The 24,588-nt window shown below is 40.9% G+C and overlaps 1 protein-coding gene across 1 annotated transcript in view; it reads left to right on the top strand.

The window, feature by feature from the left end:
* Celf2 (CUGBP Elav-like family member 2) overlaps nt 1–24,588 on the top strand; it is a 927,752-nt gene that overhangs the window by 830,362 nt on the left and 72,802 nt on the right. Inside the window, exon 5 of the mRNA XM_008837317.3 lies at nt 18,739–18,787. Coding sequence (XP_008835539.2) covers nt 18,739–18,787 — 49 coding nt within the window. The remainder of the gene's footprint in view (nt 1–18,738; nt 18,788–24,588) is intronic.

The raw sequence follows: 24,588 nt of genomic DNA, 5'->3' as shown, positions 1-24,588 counted from the left end.
AAAGAAAGAAAGAAAGAAAGAAAGAAAGAAAGAAAGAAAGAAAGAAAGAAAGAAAAACAGGGCAGGCAAGCTATAAATCTCAATGGTTGCCCAGAGGAGGAGAAAAGGAGGGGAAAGGCCATGGTGTTTAAACTCACAGAGGTCAGACACATGACAGGAAAGCAGGCACATGATAGGGAAGCAAGCATTAGAGACAAAGAAGCCCCTAATGCTGGGGAAGCCCAAGGTGTTGGCGGGAATCTGCTTAGAAAAGAGGCTGAAGAGAAAGAGTGGTAACACTTTTCTAAAGAATTTAGGAAAGTGGGCAGGCAGACTTAGGAAGCTGCGTGCTACAGCCCAGTAGCTCACCATGCATCTTACCTATAGGGTAAAATATCACTCTGTGCACTATATACACTCTTTAAAAGTTATTCTGAGTACTGGGTCATACCTATAATAGCATTTAGAGGCACTGTTTTATAGGAGCAGGTGTCACCAGCGTTATTTTCCTAGGGGTCTTCCGTAGTATACTTTAGGGCAACCCTGGATGTATGTAAAGGTGCACCTTTTGCAGCCACTGAGCTGTATACCTCCTCATCTAAAAACTAAAAAGGGACAAGAGCTGCTGTGACTCTAAAGATTCCCACCTTGCTGATTCATTTTTTGGATGTTTGTAAAGAAAGGTTAAGGTAACTCTGACCATCTAGGAAAAGTGGTAAATAGGGACATAAGGATGGGCTGTGTTTTCTAGCATTTTTTAGTGCATAACCGTATTTTCTCCTCCCATTCTCCTCTGCTCACACCTGCTGGGAAACCTTTGAACAAGACCTACGTAGAATTAGTGCGCTTCAGACTATTCGGGGATAAAGGAAACCGACGCTATTTTCAGCCATTTTGTTTTATTTTTCCTGGCCAGAATAAGCTAATCATAAGGCCTAGGGCTCACAGAGAGTTGATCAGTAATACTCAGCAGCCCATTTCCACCTTGTAGAAACCATAAGAATGAAGAGCTGCTGCTATTCATCGCTCATGGATTTGAAATGACTTGCTAGGAAAGCAAAGCATTTTTATGCAGTTTCTCTTCAGACCCACAGCTTGAGAGACTTGCTGACCAAGAAAGTTTAACTGCGTTATGAATGCTGGAGTAGAGTATACTACTGCATAGTGGAGACGCTGCACATACGTCTGTCTCTACATATTTGGAGACTTAAAAAGAAAGACATCTGCCCTGAAGAGTTGTAAGATTTCCCTTTGAGTGAGTTCTTTATTTCCAGCCTTACTTTTTATAGCTCTAGAGAAGTTTTTCACAATTTGGATTATTTCTAATTACGTATAAGTACAGCAGACCTCCTTAAAAGCAACCTGTTAACATAATGATTTGTAACTACATAAAATTGAAACTTATCATTTGTCTAAATTAATAGCTGCGCTTCCTAGCCCAGCGTCAAAGGATGAGCTTCCGTCAGCTGCCCAAATATAAAGTAGGCCATGGAGAGAGGATCCACATAGAAAAAGAACAAAAATGGAGATAGCACAGATCCCAGAAGGAAAGCACCCAAGGATTCACACCAGCCTGGTGATGTGCTAGACCAGAACAGAACAGAGCATTGAGAAGGAGTGTGTGGAGCAGAAGATAAAAATCAGGCTTCCCTTGAGACAAAAACACACATTCTGTTTATTTGCTCGTCACAGCCAATAACTAACTCTTGAAGAAGAAATCCTGTCGGTTGAGTTTATGTACAGTTTTGGCATCTTTCATTCTCACATTCTTCTGTTTTTATTTTTAGTGCCTGATTAGAGCTGAATAGGTAGATTTGGATGTATTTTTGAAGATTTATAAATCTTAACAGTTTTCTCATCAGTGTCTGTGCCTCTGAATCTGATGAGTTGAATCTCCTTGACCCTTTGTCTTGGGGGAAAAAAAAAACCCTGAAATCAGTAGTTTACACAGCAGTAAAATTACATGATCACAATCAGCACCTCAGCTCACTAGCGAAAATAAGTCTGGTCTCTCAACCCATTACTAATCTTGTTGCTTAGAAAGGAAGAAAATAACAAAATGAAAGATGTTTTCATCCTTGTGTCAGTCTTTGGTAATGCCACTGAAGTGGACTTTGATGATGACTGACTAAAAGAAAGCTGTACTAATTTTAAGGACACATATATGTCACATTTTTATATAATTTTCTTTAGAGGAGATAGACACATTCTTACATGAGAAAAGGAAGATGAAAGAACATACCACATCTCCATCAGGGCTCTAGTGAGAAACATCTGTCAAAGGGAAGTTCCAAGTGCCAGTTCCCTAAAATACCATCTCATAGTCTCACATAATTATGATCTTCAGCCTCTGTTTTCTGTGAGAGGTGAAATATAAATTAGACTTTTGTAAAATTCTAAACAATAAGAGAATAAATACACAAGCTGGTCAAGCTTAATGTCGGTTTCTGAAAGGATGGATAGGCCTGGCCTACAGTTTAGAAGACCTAAGACGTTGGATTGGAACAGAACTCATTGTAAAGGGAATACTGACCAGCATCTTAGAGTGATGTGCCTTCACAATGCCTTGTCGTACCGTGAGGAATTATTAATGTTTTCCTCCCAAATAAGCTATTTTTGATGTTTTTATAGGGATGGCAGTTGAAGAGTATGGTAACCGATTGCCCCTAAAACATTGATGTGCCCTAGGTCCCTGTTATTCAGTCTCATGACATATGCAATTTGAGTAGGCTACTAAATACCAAATCTCAAAATCAGATTTTTGTTAAGCCCTAACTCTAAATTTGTGGTATTTTTTTGTTGAACAGATCCAGTCAAATGGTCCACAGAAAATGCTGATAGTCATGTTAGCTTAGTGGCTGAATGGGCTAGCCAAGACAGAGACCACCCTCACCTTCTCTCTTCTTGTGCCTCTCTTAGTATCATCGTTTCCTGGCAGTGAAAATCTTGTATCTTACTGTAGTAGCAGTTCTAGAATTCTCCCCTCTTTATCAGTTGGGACTTCTCCACTATCACAACTAATAAAAAAGCACAGAAGGGATTAGGGTTTTTTTTTTTTTCAGGTAATCCCTATAAAAACCATTCTCTTTGTCTTCCAAATGCTTCCTTAAATGGTAAAGCTGGGATGTGATTGCAGTCATTGATAGTGTAAACACTGATTTTGTGTCTAGTAGCAGAAAAAACAAATAACCAAAAACCAGGTGACTGCTGAATCGAAAAGATGAAATCTCCCATCTTCTATGTTCAGCTTCTAGAACACTCTTGCCCCCACATACTATATCTCATCCTGACCTCACCTCTTACCTGCGGGTCTCACAGTTCTAAGAAGGTAAGGAGTCAAAACGTCTTTGTTGTAAAACACTGTATTAAGTGCTCGTTCATCTTGTCACCTGCTGCACCTTACTCCTCTCTACTGTTAGCACCGCAGGGCTTTCCATGTTGTGCTCCAAATTCCTTATGGAGAGGAAGCATTGCCAGAGACCACCTTAGTGCACCAAAGACTACACCAATAGATGTTTCAGCATCACTGAATGCTCAAGGGTAGCTTTTGGTTATAGACATTCTCTCAATAAGTAAATAAACATTGGATGGATGGATGGATGGATGGATGGATGGATGGATGGATGGATGGATGGACAGATGAACAGATTGACTGACTTACATAAAACCTCAGAGTTCTTCATGAACTGGTAGGGCAAGAGTGAGAGGTAGGAGGGTCATCTGTCCACGGCAGTCCTTTGGGCAGGTGGAATTCTGTTCTGCAACTGGAAACATAAAGTGAGATGAGCATTTTTTGCTCTAATTATGATCTTCAAATGAGAGGAAAAAGGCATATGGTCATACAGTGCTTTATAGTTTGCCATGTGCTTTTATTTCTATTATCATATGCTGTCCTCATGATCATTGCAATTACTTTTCTGATGTGATACTTGCATTAAACTTGAGTTCAACAAAGCTTAAGGAGGTCAAAAGATTTATTGTAAATATTTGCAAATGGCAAAGCCAGCCTGGTCAAACCTATACCTTTCAATTCTGATTATGATCTTCTTTCTGCTACAAAACAAAGTATCCATACTTCCCAAGTTCCAATTCAATGTTCCGTGTCCAGAGATGTAAGAAAGTATAAAAGTAGGTTTGCTGTTGCAGTTAAGTACTGTCCACAAATGATTTCTAACTTTATTTCTTAATAATGCTCCTGTTTGCTTCTCTCCTTTACCTTTGCCTTGAACTTTTTGGTTACATGCTACATCTTTGAAGGCCCAGGCTTTGAATTTAATCACAAATGTGCTTCACTGTGAAGGTTTCTATAGACCAATTGAAGTGTCATCATAATTTCCCTAAACTCTGCCAACAAGTAATTTTTAATGTTGGTCAACGATCTCATACATTAGAGTAGAAGGTGGAAATCAAAATGAAATAGTGAAATGAAATTTAAACTCATAAAGAATTAGTAGCACTAGAAAAGAGATCTTCATCTGGCAAAATGTCAAGCAAAGTTAGTAGAAGATGAGATGAATGAATATAGTGCTGACGCAGTGTCAGATGCCTTGCTCAGATGTTTAATGGATTTGCATTTTAAACGTGGGTAATGTGAAGTAGCCCTTAAGGCATTTCTAAACTTGTCATCTCTTTTGAGTAGAATTTTTTTGGCCAACTGTGTGTGTATTCGAGAGAGAGAATCATTTCCACTTAAACATAATTTAGAAAGGAAAATTACTTTATCTGTTCTTAGTATAAATCCCTAAGGGTATGGAAGTAGTTATAAGTGGAAAAAGAATGTTGAATGAGGTATGATATTTATTTGTCTGTTGTAAATGAAGTTGTCATTCCTAAACCAATCAAATCATACCTTTTTTATGAGGGGTTGCAAATCACAGAGAGGTAGAAATATTAGGTGTTAACTAAAAATTTGTCTAGAAAAGTAACCCAGATGACTCAGGATTCGGAAACTAAACTATGGAAGGATCATTAGAACATGGAATTCAGTGATGTTTTTCCAATGATTTGATAAAATACCTGTGCCCTGTTAGAAGGTTCAGATAAAATACAGTTGGCTTCAATTTTGCAAGTTAGTTTTGAACCAGAAGTTTTCACGATTTGCTTGTTAGAGGAGTATTTTGGAGACAGTTCTAGATTGTCTTAAAACTGAAAGGAAACTAAAATTCCTGGATAAAGCATCAGTAATAGTACAGCATTGAAGGTACTTGAAGTAACTGAAGGGTACTTGGTATTGCATACAGAATACTCATTAATGCCATGGTTGACTTAAAGTATAAGACTGTGTTTAATTTTACTTGTATTAAAATTTGTAAATATGGGGCTGGAAAGATGGCTCAGCAATTAAGAGCACATACTGCTCTTGTGCAGTACCTAAGCTGGGTTCCCAACATCCGTGTCAGGCTACTCACAAACACATGTTAACTCCACCTCAAGGAATCAGATGCCTGTGGCTTCTGAGGGTACCCATGCACAAGTGTACATCCCCACACACCAAGACACACACATACACATGGTCAAAAATAAGAAATATTAAAGAATTTTTAATTAAAACTTTAAAAATTTTTTAAACTAAAAGTTTTTAAAAACTTAAATATTGGGGACTGGAGAGATTGCTCAGTGGTTAAGAGCACTGGCTGCTCTTGCAGAGGACCCAGGTTTGGTTCCCAGCACCCACATGGTGGCTAACAACCATCCCAAACTCCAGTTCCAGGGGATCCAACGCCCTCTTCTGACCTCCTGGGCATTGCACAACATGGGTACACCTACATACATGCAGGCAATACATTCATACACATAAATTTTTTTTGAAAACTTAACCATTGTAGATGAATTACTAGAAATCTCTTCAAGACTCTGAAAGGAAATAGCCGATGAAATACCAAGCTTTGGGGACTTTTCGTCAATCATCTGGAAAGGAAATAAGGCGGTTCTCTTGCTTTGCAGTGGTTAGATTTAAATTATGAAACCATCCTATTAAACCATTCCTAATCTGTAGAAGTAACAGATTCAACCTAACTTGCACTGCAAGAGGCTGTGTGGAACAGATACATAGCAGTTACATTGCTAAAGAAAAGGCTGTGTTTACATGCATGGGAAAGGATTTTTATGCTTCTTTGTGGATGAGCATATGGCAGAAGTGTCAGGAAAAAGAAATGACCCAGTTTAAACAGAAGAGAAATACAACACTGCAGTGAGAGATAAACTTGAAAAAGTACCGCTGAATTGAAGCTTGCAGTCCCTGAAAATATAGGCCAAGGAGCTGGAATTTAATTTAGAAGATAATTGCAAGTTTTTTAGCAAGGGAAATAAACTTCTAGACCTGAGTTTCAGGCAAATTCAGAAGGCAATGGTGTAGAAAACTGTATGGAAGGCCGTACCAGAACCAGTGAGGGAGCACTAAAGGCATCCAGGTGAGTAGGTAGTGGCTGTGGCAAGAAGTGTGGAAGGAAAGAAAAGCAATATAGATAGAGCTAATCTGGGAATTCCACGAAGAAAATGAAGCACATTAGAGCCAAGGCAGAGTGCTGTGTGGGAGAAGCTATTCCTGTGCCAGAGGTGGTACTCCAGGAGCAGAGGTCTCAGACCAGAACCGCTAGTGTCCAGAGGGTCCCTAAAACCCAAGTCCAGCTGGACAGGTTTCTCTTTCCAAAGATATTTCCTGTGGGTATGAGACAGGACTTAAAGAATAAGATCAGTGTGGGAAGCAAGTCAAGAATCGTTAACAGAGAGAAGCCCTGGAAAAACTGTTGAAAAGGCCCAGGTGAGGAGACTCTCCATCATTCACCACTGCATGCCAAGAAAATAGGCCCTGGGGGCCGAGGTAGAGGTCCAGGGAAGCAAAGCTGATGTCTGCCCACGGAAAGACTGCACTGCATCGCTTCACCTGCATGCTGGGCCGTGTTCTTCCCAACTCTGGATGGCTAACGTGACAACAGCTGGTGCAGAGAAGAAGCCAAGCACTGCACGGGATGTAAGGCCGAGTGGGGCATTGCGGGCAGGAGCTCAGGTTGAAGGGATGGTTTTTTAAAAAAAAATACTTTATTATTTTTATTTTATGTGTGTGAGTATATTGCATATATATATTTAAGTGGACCCACCTCACGCAATGCCCACGAAGGTCAGAAAGGGCCTGGACTCCCGGAACTGAGGTTACAGACAGTTGTGAGCTGCCGTGTGGGTGCTGGGAACCGAACCCAGGTCCTCTGCAGGAGCAGCCAGTGCTCTTAACCCCTGAGCCGTCTCTCCAGCCCCAAGGACACTTTATTTTTAAACCAGAATAATTTCTTTTAAAAGATGAGATTATACTAAATTTATGGCATGTGGAATTCCATATTAGAAGTGTACAGGAGCTACCAGGTCACTGAGCTGCTGCTCCTCAGTGGCCATGCGGGCACTACTGTTTCAGTATGTATTTTGCATTGCTCAATGAAACATCATGCCTAACTTAACATCTGTTTAACCTCTGAAAGAATGAGTATTAGAGCATCGTTGTTGACTCTGGAAGACAAGTCCATGATCAGAAGGAAATTGTTAGGAAGGGTACTGGTGTAATTCCCACTTGGTGAGGAGGGAGGACTCATTGCTACCATTTCCTTCATTTTGGCTCATTCAGCATTAGTGAAGCAAAGAATTCTTGTTTTTGCTCAAATTGTAGCTGTCGGGTGTTTAACTTCAGTGGCATAATAATCCTGTAAGGCTTTTCTTTTGTCGAATCTTTCCATTTATCTCCATTTTCAAAATGGTTTCATACCTTCAAACAGTTTTGGTTGAGGAGTTGGTTTTTGGTTTTGTCTTTAATACATGTAGGTCTTAACAAACGCAGGCAAAATCCTAGCGAGTTTTGCTTTTGCTTTTAATTGGATGCTCCATTGACAAGACTGGATGTTCATATCACAGGGGAGCAGTACCAAAGAGGGAACACTGACACGTTACCAAAGAAATCTGTACACAGTAACTGCTAAGCACAGTAAGAGCAATGCCTAGCACTGAAGAAAGGACCATTTATGTAACAGATCAGTTAAGAGGGTTAAAAGGTGGCTTAGATTTGCTTTTATAACTAATATGCCAAGGAAAAGCTAAAACAGGGTTACGCTCTTAAAGGCACTGCTTCTGGAAGCTTTGTACTCACACTTTGTTCACTAGAGTTATTTTTCATTCGTGGCCTATGCTTCTTATTTAAAACCTATTCATTTTCTTCTAATTTTAGGAATAAATACAGCAAAATGGAAGCTTGTGTTATTATTTAGTATGAAAACATAGATCCTAATCATAGCTAATGAGTATAATAAATGCTAGTCTGTACGTCTCTTGTTTGGTATGTGTTTCATACACAGAAGGTAACATAGGCTGCATAACTAGGATGCCAAGTTACAGATGGGGTTGGGAATGTTATTTGACAGCCGATTAGTCATCTGTCAGAAATGATGACTTAATCACCATAACAGACTCCAAATTCCCTCATAGAATTCTACCCAGAGTAATCTAATTTTCTTGAAATATTTTATTTTATTTTTTGTCAGGACTAAATAGTTACATTGCTTTTTTCCCCCAGTTAGTATACTGCATTGTTCTAACAGAAATGTACATGGGTAGTGTCATTATAGCATAAAAGGCATACTTAGAGCACAGCAAGCCAAAAGCAGGTATGTAATTCTGGGTTCTTTATGTTTTGCTCTGTCAGTAGATTATTAGTAGGTGTCAGAGAGCTGAGCAGTATTTCCTGGAGGACTGAAAAGGGCCATTCCTCACAGTGCATTCTTTCAGCTTTCTAATAGCTCTTTTTAAAATATTTCATTTATTATTTTTGTTTTATGTGTATGAATGTATTGCCTGTATGTGTGCAAGCGCACCCGTGTCATGCAGTGCCTGCAAAGGTCAGCAGAGGGTGTCAGGTTCCCCTGGAACTGGAGTTACAGACAGTTGTTAGCCATCATGTGGGTGCTGGGAACCGAAACCCAGTCGTCTGAAAGAGCAGCCGTTGCTGTTAACCGCTGAGCCATCTCTCCAGCCCCCTCTAATGGACCTTTTTAACTCCTCAAGGAAAGTTACACACTATGTAAAAATTATGATGATGATAACTTTATTGGGCACTTGCACACGCAATATTTTAAACACTTCACATATATCAGTGACTGTGAGGAAGAAGTCATAATTTGTTTTCTCTATGAGGTTTTCTCTAGTTATGATTTTCCATGGGAAGAAAATGAAAACTTATGTTCCTTGTTGTTGCCCACTCAAGTCTCCTTTTCTTTCCTGGCTTAGATCACTGTCATAAAAATATAAAAATATATTATATATATATTGATTAAAATTTTTCCATGCACTTACTATGGTAACTCAGTAATAACGCAATTAGGAATGGCTCTGTGGCCAGATGCAGATGAATCCTATATACTCTTGTTTCTCTTATGGAATATGCATCTTCAGAGGATAACTGTTTCCTACAGAATTTCCAAAGAAGTATTGAAATAGCTATAATCACCTATCATTTAAGTAATTAGCACAATCTTTGGATGTGAATAATGGCTTACCTAACATTAAGTTGTCCATATATTGATTCACTTTAAAGAGTCTAGCAACTCAAGATAATCATATTAAGAAATTAGACCAGTCTCAGAAAGACAAATATAATAAGTTTACATTTGTAGTTTCTAGGTTTTATATAGACACATGAAATCCTTGTATGTATATGTAGCATGAAAGTGGGGCTGGAGAGATAGCTCAGCAATTAAAAGCACTGGCTGCTCTTGCAGAAGAGCAGGTTTTGAATCCCAGCACTCACATGGCGGCTAACAACTGTCTGTAACTCTAGGTCCAAGGGATCCAGCACCCTTTTCTGTCCTCTGTGGGCACTGCATGACATGGGCGCACTTAACATACATGCAGGCAGTGCACTCATACACATAAAATTAAATTTTTAAAAGAAAGAAGTAAAATTGCCTAGGAGGACAAAGGAGCCTAGCAGGAAGGGGGTGGGGAGAGGAGGGGAGAGGGGGGTGGGGGGAGATGTGCTCCATACACAGTATGTACTTGTATGAAAACTTGAAAAATAATTTTAAAAGCAGTAATTTATTTTACTAAACATGATTAGTTACTTAAAAAAATTCTACCTTTTGCATTATTGGTTTCTGAATGGATCTCAAAATTTGGGATCAATTACTATAAGAGAATCAAAATTATTATTCTCTTCTCAGAATAATTAATAGCTATTCTTATCATTAATTGACTTCTCATCAGCATAAGCATAGACTGTTTCAGCCTGTTTCACAATAGAAGCCCAGAGTTGAATTCCATTTCGCGTCTTATTCCTGAAGAGCGTGAATGATTATAGTTGTAAACTAACATTGAACCTCTGGATTCCAGCATACATATAATTTCTTTATAATCACTTTGGGCCATGGAGGCTTTTAAGCTTTCTTTGCTACAATTTTCATGAAGAAAATCCAGACAGCAATTTTAATTGAAATTAAAAATCTCATTCCAATTGAAAATTTTGGACGTATACATTTATGAAATATATATGTATGAGCATACACACATACACGTGTTTACAACAGATTTTTTTAATTGAGAAGAAAACTAGATTGAGGCAGTGTTTACAACTAGGAAAACTATAGTAACGATGTAGGTTTTCAGAAACAGCTAACTCATTTGAAAAACAGCTGTGTGGAATGTGCTGCAGGTGGTATGGAATAGAGACTTTGGGCTTAGGATTTGACCCCAGCCCGATGTAGGTCCGAATCCTGCTCCCTGCCTACTTGCTCTGTGACTAGGCCAAGTTATTTAACTTGCCGTCTTCATTCTTTATTTCAGAAGACCATCATGAGAAATAATTGGCTAACTTACAGAAAGTCTATAGCAAATGCCCAGAAAATTAAGAGAGGATGATTTCCTTTGTTTTCGTAATTGCCTACATTATCTCATTTCACTTACTGTATATAGTTGTGGACTACAAACTTTGCCTTATCTTATTGGTAAAAGTTTGTTTTGACTAATCTGAGAAATTATTTTTGTCATCTGTGTTCTTGGTGAGCAGTTATTCTAGTAACTACATCTTAGCATACTTACCATACTACACCATTTGAAACAAAAATGAAAAAATGTAAAGGCTCTTGCCAGTACTGGTAAGCTGGCATTCCTTAGCTCCCCTCATTTCCTCCCTTTCTCTGAATGTACATAGAGCATAATATAACAATGGCTGTGAAGACAGAATTCCCTAACCTAGAAAGAGCTGCAAGCATGTGTAACTGTGGGGTGTCTTACTCTAAGAAAAGAACACATAGTTTTCCATATTTGGAGGGGAATATTCTACTTCCAGTTTGGCACCTCTTAAAACTTATCATTCACAAAATATAGTTGCTTTTGATATTTCATAGTTACTGTATAAGCAAGATACTAAGTATTATGGTTGAATCATTTTGTATTGTCAAAGAGTGAAAGAAAAATACCAGTTTGTTTTACTGGCTGGGAACCCTTTGACTCTTTCCCTTCGGAATAGGGCTCTTTCATAGATTTGCCTATTTCGCGCCCCTCTTTCTCTACTTTTAAATATTTTATGGGCAGTAAGTTTATAAACATGTGCCAGCACAGCTATTCTCTTAAGGGATTAGATAGCAATAGTTTTAATAATGATATGTGTAACACTGACTGTAAGATCCTTTTCAGGTTAAAAATGGCATGCTATCTCATGTGAAAGGTGGTTAATTCATCAATTGGTGATGGCTGGGGTTAAACAAGTTTCAGCACAAGGTCTCATATATGTGAGAACCCAGCCAGGCTATCCTCCCACCACCCCCTGCCTTCCTTCAGAGGCCTGTGCTAGCATGTGCTTTTCTCCATAGACATCACTGGACTGAGCAGAGAGGTGGTTAGAAACACACCAGACTCCTCTGTAATGGGCCATCTCTACATACAGAGAGTGGTCAGTGATTGCTCATGCTGTGGCCCAATGTCATACTTGTCATTGTGTCATAATGCTTGGATTCTGGGCAGTGACAGTTTCCAGAGCTAGGTGCAATGCCCTCCTGCAGTGACCCTCACAGACCTTCAGTAATGGCTTTGCTCCAAAGTTGTATCCTCATTTTCATTTCCATGCTGCAGCCGGGCTCATCTATGAATTTAAGTCCAACACTTTGAGAAATGAAGCCTGTCAGCTCCAATCAACAGGTAGACATTCTGAACACCAGTAATGGACAGCTCAGTTCTAAGGCTTTGTGTATATATGGAGGGAAAAGAAGGGGGTGAACCACATGTCACTCAGGTACTAAAAGGGATGGACAAAAGGGGGGTCTTTATGCAGGAATCCTGTGTACTGTAACACCAGTTGGGGGGTCCATGGAGCCAGCATCGTAGGGAAGAGGCAGCTTCTTGTGGCTGGTACACAATCATAGATGGTGAAACAGAAACCTGTCCTTACTGAAAGTTAAATAACTGCAGCAGCATGCTTAGTAGGCCACGTGACACGTTCTGCTCTGAGTGGCTGTTTGCCTATATACGTGATGGCAGTAGTTAATAGCAAATGTAACAGAAATTAAGCAGCTCCTATCTAAGGACCGTGCTTACAAATATCCTGTACCCAGGAAGGAAAGAAGGGGAGACACTGTTGAAAGTCCCCCTTTCACCAGGTAGGCAAGTCTCTGTGAACTGAGGCCAGCCTGGTCTACAAAGCAAATTCCAGGCCAGCTGGGGCTGCATAGTGATACCCTGTCTCAAAAACACAAAACAAAACAAAAAAATCCCCTTTTCATTATGTTTCATAAAAAATAAGGCTAAAGACCACGTGTTTAGCCAGCAACTTCATGTGTAACTTTAGGCAAAGTATTGTTATGCCATGAAAGGACAAGGAGATTCCTGTACAGCCAAAGAAATCTTCACCAGAACAAATTTAGAAGGCTTTCTTCATAGAAATAGCTCCTTGAAGATGTGTTAGGTCAGCTTTACTCCCATGAGCCGGGACGTTTGTAAAACTGGCTCCTGCCATTTGTCTTGCACAAGCGTGCTGCCCGCAGAGAGCAGAAATAAGGCCGCCTTGGCTCGCCTATAGCCGTTCAAGTTTACTACAAATATAACTGAGTTAAACACAAGTAGTGGACTCATTACTCATGTTTCATCATGACTCAGGAGAACTGCACTCTGAATGTCCAAAACTGCTGTTTATAAAAATTCCTAGACTCATCGGACATTTCAGGAAGATCATGACAGTGCAGACACGGAAGACTTTTCCAGAAATGGCCAATCCTATATGATTGTAGAGAGGCAGGTTTAATTTAACTAATACACATCTCTAAGGAAACTCCCTGCAAAAAATATCTTGAAGACCCTGTGCTTATTTGCCACAGGGACCCGGGCTCAACTCTGGCTCTGGAATGCCCCATGAGTGCTAAGACAGTAGACCTCGGACCACCTTCTCTGAGTCCTCTCTTATCTACTGCCGTCAGTTGGGACCTCCAGGTACAGAGCAAACATGAAGGTCCATCCTCCTCCCCATCTAATATGGGCAACAGATAAGGCCAGCTTCCCCAGTTATGGTAGAAAGTGTTAAGAAGCAGCCTTGCTGACCCCATTGGGTTCACCTTCAGTTCTTAAAGAAGATGCTGAGGGTATGACTTCCAACTGCCAATCCAGATCATTAGGACAATTTTAGTTCAGGGTTGAGTAAGCTTGTATTACTTTCTTCTTTGAAAGTCCTTAATCTTGAATACATTTCTTCTTTCCTAGTCCTAGTGTTATAGCTGTTTTGTTGTTATCAATAGTCTTTAAGAATATGGTTAGAATGTCATATTATCATTCTTTAATAACAATACAGCCCTTTTTCATCTACTTAGTGCCTTTAATATGTGTTCTCTTCCCTGAAGTGTCCTTCCTGCATTTCCTGGCTAACAAGAGGACTTCTTTTTTTCAGTCTTAGGAATTAACCCCAGTCCAAAGGCCTTGTGCACGCTCCATATGTACTCTTACCGCCGAGCTGGCTTCTTAGTCCTCTTTTTTTACTTTGATTTTGAGACAAGGTTTTACTGAGTTGCTCAGACTGGCTTTTGCTCACTCTGTAGCCCAGGAAGGCTTTGAACTCATAGTCCTCCTGCCTCAGCCTCCTGGGTAGCTAGAATTGCAGGTATGTGCTATGGGCCCAGCAGGGGCTTCTTCAAGAAGCCACACATTGAGTCATCTGAGACACTGTCTTCCATGACATTCCTAAATCAGTTTGTCCTTTCTTAGTCTGTGTTGAGCATCTCTGAGTTCCCACACTGTCTTAGCACAGCACATGCTATATATATTCTGGGAAATGGTTGATGTATGTGTTTCAGGAACCTCTCCAAGCTTGGTCATGATGACAACTGTCCTTTCATTTCCAGCCACTAACAGAGTGTCTGAAAAGGCAGAAATTAGTGAATGAATGAGAGGCCTGGGGTCATGCTGGTTAAAGTCTTTACAACCACTTTTGTTTCAGAGAGAGAATCCCTTTAATATGATCTGAAACTTTAAACTAGTATGTCCATTTTGTGGTAACTTCCCGTTCTACTCCAAAAACCTCTTCAAGTTCTTGGAATCATGAGGCATCTAGGGCAGGAAAGCAGCACGAGGAGAAGGGCTCTTCCATGCTGTTTTTGTCTTCTCTGACACTTATATCCCCTGTGTGATCAGAAATTTGTAACTCAGATGAACAGTGTTCATGATAATGAGCCATTCTTAATACAATACTGATTGAACACCTTTCTTGAAGAAGGTTATAGTGCTTTACATACATTATCTAAATTATCTTGAGACTGTGCCTGCAATAGGTGATCACCCACTCAGAGCTTACCATAGTCTGACAATCCAGATCTCTGTGAAGTAGATTTTACCCGCTCTGGGCCCAAAAAAGAGCAAAACAAAGCTCAAGTCTGTAATGGCAGTAGCTGCTTTCTTACAAGCACTGCTTCTTCTAGCTGGTCTTGGGTTAGAACTCAGCAGCTATAAGAAGAGGAGGAATGAAGTCTTGCTGTATACTAGTCATACAGCTAGAGATGAGTTATTATGTGAGTTTAGAGGAAGAACAGAACACTTTCACCTAAGGGGATATTGCAGATGCCTTCAAATGACTTGTTTGTCTGACTCCTTCAGTGAAGGAAGCCTGCAGTTCTTAATTGAAGGCCCATATGTCCAAGTCCCATGTTAGACATTTTGTGGAGAAGCATTGGGGTTTAGGGGCATCATCTCTAGATTAAGAGCAGGGAGATTAGACTTCTGATCCCAGCCCTGTCATTAACCAGCTGTGTGTCCTCAGTGAAGTCACTTATTCCCTTCAGACTGAAGCTGAGAGCATTGGGCTATCGTCTCAGGGCCCTCCCAGCTTCCTCCTGTGGTCTCCTGTACACATCACAGATGAAACCAGATGCTCGGAGCTCTTGCACCTGATGCTCACAGCGCCTGCTCCTTTGCTAGTGTTTGTCGCTCCCTTTTTAAAAATGTGTATATCAGCCATGACGATGGGCAAAAGGTTTCCTGTGGGCAAGAGCCAAATTCATTTCATCTTTATGTCTCTGGGTAACATGAGTGCACTTAACTCTGTCTCTTGCATCTTTAACCTGTGAATCTCATCTGACTCTGCAGAGTATTAATCAGCATAAGTTGTTCCTATGTTGAAAGGAAAAAATGCTGTCTAGTAGTCTGTTCCCATCTTTCAAGTGTCCTCTCTTCATCCCTTTGCAACTCACCTCAACACAGTGGCCGCCGTCCTTCCTGTTTCTCTCTTCCACTTCCTGAAGTCTGGGTAGGCCTCACTACTCCAAAGAAACTACTTCTGATAGCATCTCCACAGAGTATTTTGTTACCTGAGTGTGGCACACACCTTTAGTCTCAGCACTTGGGAGGCAGAGGCAGGCGGATCTCTGTGAGATCAAGGCCAGTCTTGTCTACAAGTGAGTACCAGGCCAGCTGGGTGACCCCTGCCTCCAAAAAAGAATGTTTTGTTGCCAAATCCAGAAGGATGCTTTGGCATTTACAGCCTCCTGCAGCATCTGCCCTTTCTACCTGCTTATTCTCAAAGCTCCCCTCTCAGGTCTCCTGTGGACCCATCATACCCTGCCCTCTGACAGCCCTCCACTCTGTCCTCTTAGATGCTGCCTTCCTGGCACCCTCAGTGGTTCTATCTTTGACTCTTGGCTGTCTTCACTTCCAGGTTCTCTTGACACTTCACTGATACCTGTGCTTCCACGGCCTCCTCCCAGCCTGGCCGTTATAGCCCTGGCTCCTCTCTCAAGCTTGAGCCCACATTTCCAACTTCTTCAGTACCATGTCATGTCCAGTTCCACATGTTCAGGCCGCCACTCATTGCTTCCTCCTAAACTATTTTCTCTTGTTTCCCCTGTTTGAACAATGACTCTTCAATCCATCTGGTTGTCCAGGTCTGGAGTTCTCCATCTCCCTCATCCCCCAAAGAGCTAGTTAGCACTGAATTTTATACCTTCATAGTAACTCTATGGCTATTTTCTAACTGCCCTCCTGGCTCCTGGGTCTTTTCTGTAATCCATCCTCCATGATGTCACCAAAACTGATTTTTCTAAACTAAAAAAAAAAATCTATCTTATTGCCCTTGCTACTAAAAGCTTCAATCCTAACTATGAACTTGACAAACCATCACTCCCTTAGCTTGCAAGATCCTCTTAGACTTGGATGCTGACCAACCCTCACAGCCTGTTATTGCCTTCCTTAGTAGCAAAACTCCTTTGAAAGGGTGTGGGGAGACGAACTATGCTCACTCTTACCACTGTATCTTTGCTGGGGCATCTCTGAGTTTTGCAAGCCATCCTCCTCCTTCTGCTGACAAGTCCAAGGACTGGAATTAGATACCGTGCTTACTAGGAAAACGTTCCCTTCTTTGTCAGGCAGAGTGAAGTGGCTCGACGCCATGACTACCAGAAACTTTGAATTGCATCTCCGCCAGTTCTTGGCATTTGCTCAGCTAGCTGTTTATAAGTGTTTCCCTACCATATAGCATCTCAGGGAAGGAACTTCAGCACTTGACCTTTGCTCCCTAACCTTAGCCTAAAGCCTGACACACAGTAGCTGTCTTCCATGCTTGCTAAATGGGTTGACAGATTGATCTGAGGGACAGGTTACTCAGTGACTCTGTCAGTCAACCTTAGGCACTCTTTTTGTTCTCTCCATACTCCTCAGCCTAAGTCAGGGGTTTCCACAATTCGATTCTATGTGCTTTTTAAGGTACGTAATCTACTTTTGTTCTGAAAAGACTGATCTGTTTAGGACCCCTAATATTGTATTCTCAAGTAGTGACAAATTGAATTATCTTAATGAATGGAGTGGGATACTAGTAGACCTTGCATCCCAAGGCCTGTGTGCTATGCATGAGCACGTCTTACCTCTTAGGTAAAACAAGTAGCTCTGAATTGTTCAATTCTCTCTTGACAGTATTTACTCTTTCTTCTTCCTCTTTTGCTCCAAAGACACTGGCAGGCATTTGGTGTACATGGACTGCCTCATAATAATTTCTTATTATATAAGTGCCAGTACTAAGTACCATTTCCCTTTCATTTAAATTAGATAAAACTCAGAGTTGTGGCTCACAAGTGATGGAAGTCCACTGGGGAAATTAAAGGCTCACAGAGATCAGGACTCATTGTAATAAAAGGATTTGCACAGCATGTGATTCCATCCACCTTGCAGCTTCTGTGTTCCTTGGGGTATGAGAAGGCAAGGGGACTTTGGAAGTCGTTTGGGGAATCTGTTTTAAATAGAAATGGTGGTAGCATTCTGTGCTTGGAGTAAACTGGGTCCTGCACGATGGTGTGATCATCATTGTATAAAGACTATGGAGGGCCCAGGTCTGCCCTGAGTCAAGATCTCAGCCCCATTTGTTTCAAGTTTTTCTCTATTCCTGCATAGGTTCTCACTGGCCATTAAAGCTCATGTCTCCCTCCTACCCTCCTTTCTTTCTACCTTCCTTCCATTCTTCCAATGGCTCTGAATTCCTATTCTATACTTAGTTTAACATTTAATAAAAATCACATACTTAATCAAGCCACTACCAGACCTTCAAATCACTTCTAATTATTGGGACCTGAGAAAAATACAGAAAGCAGATATCGACTAGCTAGAAGAAAAACAAAGATGATCATCATTTAAGTAGCATGGTCATAATACTAATTGTTAATACACCCTGGGGTCTGCTCAGGTACCAAGCACTTTACATGTGTGCTCTTGTTGAATTCTCAGAACCTTCTCTGAACATGTTATCTCCATCTCATAGATGAGGAGATGAAAGCTTAGAGAAGTTAAGATACCCAAGGTCTGTTATGCCAGCCTTTAATCCTAGCACTCTGGAGGCAGAGGCAGGCAGACCTCTGTGAGATCAAGGCCAGCCTGGTCTACAGAGTGAGTTCCAGGTAGTCTGAGACTAGGGAGGCCCTGTCAAGTGAAGAAGAAGAAAAAAGATGCCCAAGATCTGTAATGAATTGCAGAACTAGAATGAACTATAATGTAGAGGTAGAAACTATGTTGGGTGGCAAAACCAGGTTTCATGCTAAAGTCCAGCTCCAAAGCTCAAGGTTTTAAGTGCTGTTTCAGCTCCCTGACTTTAAAAGGTTTTATTCCTGAACGTAAACCTCGGGTAACAAATCAAAGTAGTTTTGTGGCTAGAGAAGCCTTTTGCTGCCTATGTGTCCTTTTAATTGTAGCAGTACTTGTCTTAAATCGTACTGCATTTCTGAGACTGGTTTCACAGCTGTTCAATCTGCCTTTACTCTCTCACTTTTGTATTTTTAGATGCATCATCCCATCCAGATGAAACCTGCAGATAGTGAAAAATCCAACGGTAGGTACAACCGACTATGTCGCTTAATAATGCCTGCTGCCTTAGATGAAGCCAGATGCTGGAAGAGGAGCCCTAGCTGCTGTTTCCCTTGGGAAGGTGGAAATAATCACCCCTCAGAACCTTCCACTGTGGTCAGCACATCTGGAGAAACTTGCACTCCACTCCTCTGTCTCGTGTGTCTCTGCTGCAAAGATCTATGAGACTATACCAAGGAGTGTTTTTCCATCCCCCCCCCCCCCCCCACTTAGGGCTCGCCTTGCATGGTGGCCCTGTGGCATTTGGCTGGTGTTGATCTACTCTAGCTCAATACAAGGACACCTGATGGGGGGAGGGGACAGGAGGGGAAAGTGAGTTGCTCCTTAAAAACAGGCTCTTTCGTTGCCTTTCTAGTTGCCCCTCTCTGCCTGTCTTACTGGATTCTTCTCTAAATTGTACCATTGTATTTGCATCTGAATTCATTCAGAATTCAGTCTGCTGATTAAACGAATGTACACTTGCTTCAAAAATATGCATTTGACGAAATCTATAATATTGGGCTTTGTCGCTTTGAGGCACTAGAGGGTTGATAGCCCACGTTTTCCCCAAGTTTTTGCTTCCATTTCTACAAACCTTCTGTCCCTGTTTAGTTCTTTTAATTTACTGAAATGTATGTTAAAAGAATCGTCTGCCTACTTAGACCACAGAGCTCCTCTGTCCCACAAGACTGTCATAATCAGCACTGTTTCCTTTCAGTAGGCAGTTTTGCACCTCATTAATTAGTAATCAGGGCAGAAGCCATGCACTTAGAGATCTACATATCTGCAAATGTAAATTATGATTGGGCTCTAAATCTCTCCACAAGGTATTTTTTGCTAATTGTAGTGCATCCCATTTTCTGGCTTCTTCACAGACTGGAAAGTCTTGAAGAAAACTGCAAATTGTCACAGGGTTCTAGCACTGGTGTGCCAGAGCTCGTCTCTCAGGGGCAGATTCTGGTGCTTTGCGCCTCTCCAACTCTGTTCTTGCTGCCCATTCCCCTCCCCTGTGCTGGTTTTCACAGACATGGCTTTTACCACCAGAACTTTTAAACTCTGCCGCCGCTCTGCTGTGAGCCCATCATCAATTTGCTTCATTCCTTCATTCACTGATGACTCATCGATCACTTTCTATGTGCCAGGCATGTTGCCTAGGGAGTAGTACTGTCACAATAAATTTGAAAAGGAAAAAGACTGCAAAAGACTATGCCTCTGACATGGTTTTATTGTTACTGAGCAATAAAGCACCTACTCATCGTCACTTAAACATAGAACTTTGAATCTGCTCATTCATAAATAGGAATAGTGGAAGCTACCTTGTGTAGGTGGCTTTTGTTTCTTGCAGTCTCAAGTACAATATCTGTCACAGTCTGTGGAAATGACAGAGTAGCAGGTCTGAAGTGTTGGTTATTATCACCCGGAGGTGCCCCCTGGCTTTGTAGCATTCTTTGCTCTGCATGTCTGCCTATACAGACAGCAGTTTTTGCCCCAGAGCTTCCCTTATAGTCTGTTCTACTCCTTAGTGGGAGCCAGAGGAGATAAATCTCGTATTTGTGGGACAAATCCTATCAATGTGGATCATCTTGGAGTTTTTGGCCACCAAGAGATACTCCCTGCCCTTTGGCCCCATAATTCTCTAAACTATGTCAAGGCAAGGGCCGTTGATCCAAAGTCCATGGCAAAGAATTGTCTTATTTTGGGAGCTCTAGACTGTGTTTATAAATATGTGAATTAGATAACTGATTTCAGCACATAAAATACTCAAATAATTGAAACCAAATATTTTCTTCTTTGTGTTCTTTCCTGTTCATGTGTAAAACCAGGAGTAGGGATCCTCTGCATGGGCAAGCGGCCAGGACTTCTTAGAGTGTTTGCTGCTTGTGTTGTCCAGTGTCAGCTCCGGGTACTGGGGCTGATGTTTGATCTGAGTCTAAAACCACACAAGACTAAAGCTGTTGGGCAGTGGGTGCCCCCAATTTTGCATGATCTCAAAAGCCGAGGAGAATCTGGACATTGTTATTACTGAGATTTTTAAAAAGCATTTAAAAATGCCCTTTTTCAGGAAGCAGTGTGGGGTATAGCAGGAAAAACTACTTCAAGGAGTCGATTTGACCGCTGACTCTGCATTTGTTAGTGTTGTCCTTCGGCAGGTTACACTTCACTCAGCCTCAACATCTTTAGCTATAAGATGGGCTACCATTTTGCAATGCCTGTCTTGAGAGGTTGAGGATTATATAAATTAGCATCTATAAAGAGTTCCGTATAATACCTAGCACATAGGAAGTCTCCAGTTTGCTGTTATGCTAAATTAGCACCACAGTTCCACAAACTGAGGGCGATGGCTTGGTGCATTCAACTGTGCAGAGGCTGGCACACTCAGGTTTACGGTATTCATAACAAAGTATAGGCCCGCGCATAGACTGAAAATCCCCAAACCCTCTTGAGGGGCCAGTTCTTTTTTTGCCTTCATTATCTGAATTTCTGATAAGAGAAGTCATAACGTTTGAATAGATATGAAGCTGTATTTGAAGAAATCATTCTTATGAGAACTCAAAGGGAACCTCGCCTTGCATAGATATGAACAGGTGTCGTGGTTCCCTTTGGATGGACTTAGTAATCAGAAGAAAAGTATACTTTTCTAACTCAAGTGATAAATGTTCCAGGCCTTTCTGATTCCACATAGCATTTTTGACAGGTAAGCATAGTTTCAGAGACATAAAGAGCACAAAGATTTCTTTGGCTCAGACACTCTAAACAGCTCCTGTAGCAGTGAAAGAAGTATAACGAGCTCTAATTGCACTTTTATTGAGTTTGCTGACATTTATATATAGCACAAAGGATTCATCATAGTTAGACAGTTACTGTCTTCATTATCTGTGTGTTCAGATTTCTGAAATTTGTATTTGCTGAGCAAGAAAGGACTGCTGATCACAGATGAGTTAGTGATGGACAAGTGAATTTCAGCAAGTCAATCATCTTTTGAAGCCCCATCCAAAGTTCAGAGATGTTAGGTGGCCTGTAGGCCAACCCTGTACTGCTGGATCTTACTGGTCTTCCTAAACTTCTGTGCTTCCTGTAACCTGCCATTCCGATGGCTTTGATTTAAACTGCACCCTATCACATTTATGCCAATCCACAGCATTTTATTTCCTGCCCACGTGCTTTAATACCAGATGTCCAAAAAGAAAAACCTACTACCCTAGAGTGATAATAATAATTATTGATGGGGTCATGAAGAACATTTTAAAATAACAAAAAAAGAAGTTGGATTCTTTTGATACTTAGGTCTTTGTCCACTATGGAAAATTGAGTGACGGTGGTGATGGCCCAGGAAGAGTACTGGGGAGATGTGCTAACTGACATTAACTAGGACAAGCATAGTTACTTCTCCCGTTCTATCTACCATATATTTTCTGTAGCATCCAGCTTCCAGTCCTCTTACTGTGTAGTAGAAGGTACCAATTACACAAGATTTAAAAGCAGCTGTTGAGGCCACTCTACCAGTGAGTGGTAACAGGAGCATGAGATGGCCTCCTGCTCTGTGCTTGGGCCTCATTGACTAGAGCCATTTATTGTCATGCTGCTTCTTACAAGGAGGATTGTTTTTACTCATAGACAGAGCGTATAAATCCATCCTTCTTCAGCCTTACAACCTGATGCCTAGAATCCAGAAATGCTCTATTAGACCCCTGTTTCTCTTTCTCAAGGCCTCCAAAATTTCTGTATCCATGTGTCAAGCTCAGAGCTGGCGGGAGTCATGATAACTATTGTCGGGGAAGGGTAAAGGCCTACAGAGTTGCCATTAAAAATAGGAATCACTGGCTATTTCCATTCAATCACTTTTTGATTCACTAGAAGATGAAGAAATAATTTTGAAATTCAAAGTGGAGCCACTCACAGATTTGGAGGCAGTAATTAAATGCCATATGTTAGCACTAACACATTGAAAAGTTGTTAATTAATTCAGGCAGCCCCAAATCCAGGTGTGACTTTGACAGATTGTACACCAGGGTGTTAACACAAACTTACAATTAGGGATTTTTTAAGATGAAGTTTCTAGTCCCCTAACTTCAAGAAGTTACCCTTATCCTTAAAATATTAACCCTTTCTCATTGCATCATGGGAGAACTTTAATTGACTTCTGGCATGGAAGGTCTTTCAGTTCTGTTGCTGTTATTGATGTAAGAGAGAAAGCCCATCTGTGCAGCACTTCATATGAGAAAACACGGTTCTGTGCTCACTCAGCTATCCTGCAGGAAATGGCTTTGCCCTAGAGAACAGGGATCTTGCTTTTTGTTTGTTATTTTAATTCCTCTAAAGCACTGACCATACTACCCTGAATATAGTAGATTCATTTAAGCAATCCACATTCTTACAGATTTTTTTAAATGAGTGAGATACTTAACTCTTATGAAAGACCTTATCATCTTATTAAAATGATGAAAAAGTTAAATGAATTCAAGATAATTCTGCTTACTTAGAATGTTGACAAAGCTGTTAGGGATTCCCCAGAATGGGAATGCTGGGAACAAATTTTATGAATAATTTTTCCCTGGCAAACTTGGGGAAAGTCAGAGAAAAGCAGGATATGTTTAGACATGGGTCTATCTTCAAAATATGCACAGCCCGGCTCTTATAAGCAGGAAGCGACTTTGGCTAGTTTAAGACCATGAATGCCCCAATTCCTTTGTGTGTGCATGTGCAGATGAGCCCCACACAGAAAGAAGGAAAGTAACATTTTCAATAGCATGTGGAGGGTTCACTTTTTTCCTTGGTTAGTATTTTTTAAGTGAAATTTGTCTTCCTTCTTGCTGTCTGGCTGACTTTATCCTTAGAGATTTCCCAAAAGTCAGGATGATTTCTTAAATGGTTTCCAGTTTCAGAATACTCATCTTACAGAAAAAGAAAAACCCTCTTTTAGTTCACTCAGGATCTGCATGTTTAATTTACTGTAGCACCACCCTGGAGCTCAAAACGTGCAAACTGTTTTAGCTAAACACCATAATTATAGGTTTACCAGTGAAACCAGGAACCAAGTAGGAATTTTTAATTTGCTTTTATTGAAAAGAACTAAAGCAACATTCTTCAAAGTAAGAAACAGGGCAGGATTGTTTTATTCCCATAAAGATGCCAGCCACAGTTTGGTGGGCATAAGAATCTCAGAGCTAAGAAGGAAGGAGTAATAACTGCATGCTAGTAGTCTTTCTCTTCCTCCTTCATCGACTTTAGCACATTCCGTCCATCGCCCTGGCCCAGTCAAGGGAGTACCCCGTCTTCCTGCTGCTCACAATCCTGCATGTGCAGGGGCCAGGCATTCATGGATGTCCTGTAATCTACAGATGGGAAGGCCATAAGGGCTCTTTGCAAGGAAAGCTCCTTGTCAAGGCATCTCATACCCCTTTTTCTAAAAGGGGAGGGGTGCCCTAGACCACTAGGCTTTTCCAAATTCACAGTAGATCACTGGTAGTTCACTTGCTCCAAAGGTACCAAAAGAACTTTAATTGAAGCTGCTTTTTTATCCAAACACAGGAAGTCAGACACCCAACAGGCCATCCTCTCTTTTGTTCAGGGCTACTTGGAGTCTCATCTTAAGCGATGACTTTTGACTCTATTAATATCCTTATCCATTGAGCTCATTTTCTGATCAGGTTATACTCTGACCTCCAGGTACACTACTGCGATTCCTAACTCAACTCCTTACCTAGTAAGTACCTAGTTTTCCCACTACAAGTCTATCCAGCCTCTACTTTTACTTCTTAAGTACCAGCTCAGGAGGACCTTAAAAAG

This window comes from Nannospalax galili, unplaced genomic scaffold (assembly GCF_000622305.1).
Source record: "Nannospalax galili isolate Female #2095 unplaced genomic scaffold, S.galili_v1.0 scaffold678, whole genome shotgun sequence".
NCBI classification, from domain to species: Eukaryota; Metazoa; Chordata; class Mammalia; order Rodentia; family Spalacidae; genus Nannospalax; species Nannospalax galili.
This window is presented reverse-complemented; position numbering and strand designations above follow the sequence as displayed.